General features: G+C 31.1%; 1 protein-coding gene across 1 annotated transcript; it reads left to right on the top strand.

Moving 5' to 3' along the window:
• The first annotated feature begins 1,379 nt into the window (after positions 1–1,379).
• Positions 1,380–3,230, top strand: LOC107006945. Its single transcript, XM_027913314.1, has 3 exons — positions 1,380–1,948; positions 2,738–2,881; positions 2,983–3,230. The coding sequence occupies exons 1-2, from the start codon at positions 1,466–1,468 to the stop codon at positions 2,771–2,773; spliced, it is 519 nt and encodes a 172-aa protein (XP_027769115.1). The 5' UTR covers positions 1,380–1,465; the 3' UTR covers positions 2,774–2,881; positions 2,983–3,230.
• The last annotated feature ends 338 nt before the right edge of the window (positions 3,231–3,568 follow it).

Below are 3,568 nucleotides of genomic sequence, written 5' to 3'. Positions count from 1 at the left end.
AATTTCGGTCATGGTCTAGGAGGGTACTTGTGTATTTTCCCTTAAATTTATTCAAACATAATAATTAAAAATAATTACCTAATTGGAGGTCATTTTAGTAGCAAATATAAGTAATGATTCACAATCTATCAACGATCAACATTTACCAGGTCTAATGTTTTTTTTTTTAAATTAAAGAACAATTTAAGATAAGGGCCTAGCCTAAAATTTATTATGATTTAATTTTATTTGAACATAATAATTCAAAAAATTAGTTAATTGGAGGTCATTCTAGAACAAATATAAGTAATGATTAACAATTTATCAAATCGACATAATACAAGGGATCAAAAGTGATAGGATGTCTTTGTTCTTTATGCAAGTGTTCTCCATTTATACTATGAAGTCAAATAATAAGATCAGGAATAAGAGTATGAAGTAAAAGCAAAATAATTTTCATAGTCTCTAGATTTTTACATCAATATTTGCCGCTTTATAACATTTATTTATTTTATTCAAAACTCATATAATTTCGAAGGTGTAGGTTTATTTTTCTTATAGTACATAAAGTGTAAATATTTAAATTTGAAATATAGAGAGCGTATGTAAAACTGAGTTATATTACAAAAATTTTTTTTTTGATGTATTAATTATTCATGCATAGAGAATTTGAGTTATATTCATATAATTTATTGGTGAAGTGATCGAGTAGAGAAGAGTAGGAAAAAGATTAGCAGGATTCCTTAGCAGTACTAACGTTCCATAAGAATAAGAATGCGTTGTATATCAGGTCTCTTTTTAAAAATAGCTGCTATAATTGAAGAAAAAGTAGTGTACCAATGCGACTTTTCATATTCTAAAGCCTCAGAATCTGTGTTCTAATTGAATTATAATTTTAGGAAATGACAAATACTTTCATATATTTTTCCTTTATTTTAAACTAAAGGTTATTGAAGTCTTTATACGTTTTTAATATGACTTTTCATATTTTTGTAATTTTTGTTTTATAAATTTAACTTTTCCAAGAAAGACTTTTATTTATCTCTAGGCTAAATTAAACATCTAATTACTAAATTATTAAATAATAATATTTTAATTATTATTTAAATTGTTGGTTATTTATTATAAAGACACTGGAGGAATCATTATATTTATTTTAATTTTTCATGTGACTTTACATGATTCCGTAATTTTTGTCCTATAAATTTAACTTTTAAAAAAAAGACATTTATTTATTACTTATAGAATTTTTATGTAGGAACTCTAAAAATGTGAAATAATATTATTTAATTAAAATTAGAATTGGTTAGAGTAGTTGGTTTTTCTATAACTTTCTCAGTTGCTTGTATAAATAGAAGAGCTTGTACTATTTTCAATGTTTTGATTCTCTCAGAAGCACTTCTTCTTCTTCTTTCCTTTTGCGTTATTCACCATTACAGAGGATCAATTCAACACACATTTTTCTTTCTTTCGCTCGTCATTTAACATGGCACGATCAACACTCATGCTTGGAAGAAGCTTCGCAGTACCCGAAAATGAAGGAAGAATCAATATAGGCAGAAATCAAGGAAGAAACAGAGAACCCAGAAATGAAGAAAGAAACAGAGAACCCAGAAATCAAGCAAGAAACAGAGAATCCAGAGGCGAATATCATCAGAAACCCATCTCAAAAACTTGCCCCAAAAACTCCCATGAAAGCCCCATCGCTAAAACGATAATATTATTTGGGGGTTTGCGTAGCAGGGCAACTGCACCAATTGCTGATTGTCAATCCAAGAAGAAGAAGAAACAAAAGATGAGAATGAAGAACCTTAAATTTGTTGATGGAGATTCAACTTTTTCCACCCACACTAGTTGTTGCAGAAAAGGAAGAAAAGCAAGTTACTCGTGTATGGCTTCTTCTTTTGATGATTTTGTTGTTTCAAGAACACCCCATCCTCCTCGAGGGAGAGTTGATATTGACAATCAGGTAAATTCATGTTACGTATCATTCATCAAAGTGTAAGATTGAATTCATGTATTGTTATCTGCAGTTGAATGCATAGATGTTAAATGTATACGTGAAATTATGTTTTCTCATCTGGTTGTCTTGTGAGTGTGTATTTAGCATATGATTTAGTAAGAAATGTCGTTTGCCATTTTTGTACAGTTTTGCATTATTCAGTTTGGTGTTAATTATTGGGTCTTCGGTAAGCTTTTCACTGCGTCTGATATGCTTCCATAGCAACCTCAAAATTTGTGGTGACCCTAATTTTGTGAGTAATGTTTTCAATTGTGTTGACACAAACACCTTCTACTCCTTCACACTTAGTGTAGATCTAGGGTAAATTCTTGTTGGTTGGTAGCTTCAATCCCAAGAGTATGTGCCTGTTAAATTTTACCCTGCCATTCTAGTGTTCTTTTCCGAGAATAAGTATGTGACAACTTGTCCTCAAGTTTAAGTTTAAGTTGATGTACCCTAACTTGAGAGTTCAGAGTGACAACTTACTTGCATGTTTGTTATTGACAGCATGCAGCTTGTCCTATAGTTATTGCATTATGTAGTTTGTAGATTTTATCAGTTACTCACCTTATATAAACCTTTCAATTTAGTAATATTAGAGGAGCTTTCTTCAGTCACTATTCAATTTAGTTTTAACGGGAGGAAGGAGGCTTAGTTAATGTGGATCACATGTCGTATGAGGCAAGACATTTCCTTGGATCTCTCCGTCCTTGTGACTCTATCTTTGTGCTAATGATAAGTACCCTTTGCTAACAGGAATTGGTGGAACCGGGGATTGAATTGGATTTGTGAGTACAAGATTCAAAGAAGACGAGATAACTCAATGTGTTAGGAGAACTAAGCCCTTCTCTTTTATCTCATTTACGCACAGAAGTGGAGAAGAAGTGTAGCATTTGTCAGGTTTGTGATATATTTGTGTCGCTAGTCTCAAAACATCGTTTAAAAGAAGAGTTGATTGCTCTAACAATTAAACTATCTTTTTCTGGTTTTCCAAAATACAGGAAGAATATGAGGCTGATGATGATATGGGCGAGCTCGGTTGTGGACACTTGTATCATATCGATTGCATAAAACAATGACTGATGCACAAAAATAGATGTCCTTTCTGTAAAACTGCCGCCATGTCATTTTGTTGATTTTGTATATAGCCTTTGTGTGTGCATATCCTGAAACAGATGGCTCTTTTCTTTCTGTCCAATGTGAGATTAAACAATCTTCAATCGTACATTAGTCCTACAAGATGATGAATTTTTATGTGTGATGTTGATTTGTGGCTGCGTTTGTATTTTCATTTTCAGTTTTATCATAAATATCTGCATTTAGCTTCAGTGTAGAAATATGTCATGTTTGTCTTGAATATCACTGACACCAAATGATTGTTTCTTCCAAAATATATAATTACAGTAAAATGAGGAACTCAATAAAGGAGAAAGATAAAGCACTGTTTTGGTGCCTAATGTAGTAAGCTGATTTTGTCCATTACAGATTATCATATCATATTATATCATATCGTATATTAATATCAGATATTATTATAAGTGTTAAAAATTGAATTACTATTTTGCCCTTATTTTATTCCTAAACTAA

Source organism: Solanum pennellii, chromosome 12 (genome assembly GCF_001406875.1).
Source record: "Solanum pennellii chromosome 12, SPENNV200".
NCBI classification, from domain to species: Eukaryota; Viridiplantae; Streptophyta; class Magnoliopsida; order Solanales; family Solanaceae; genus Solanum; species Solanum pennellii.
Note: the sequence above shows the minus strand (reverse complement) of the source record. Positions and strands in the feature narration are given on the sequence as shown.

Coding starts and splice junctions, on each gene's coding strand:
- LOC107006945 (XM_027913314.1), top strand. CDS start 1,466: ATGGCACGATCAACACTCATGCTTGGAAGAAGCTTCGCAGTACCCGAA. Junction 1,949..2,737: donor GAGTTGATATTGACAATCAG/GTAAATTCATGT, acceptor CTTTGCTAACAG/GAATTGGTGGAACCGGGGAT.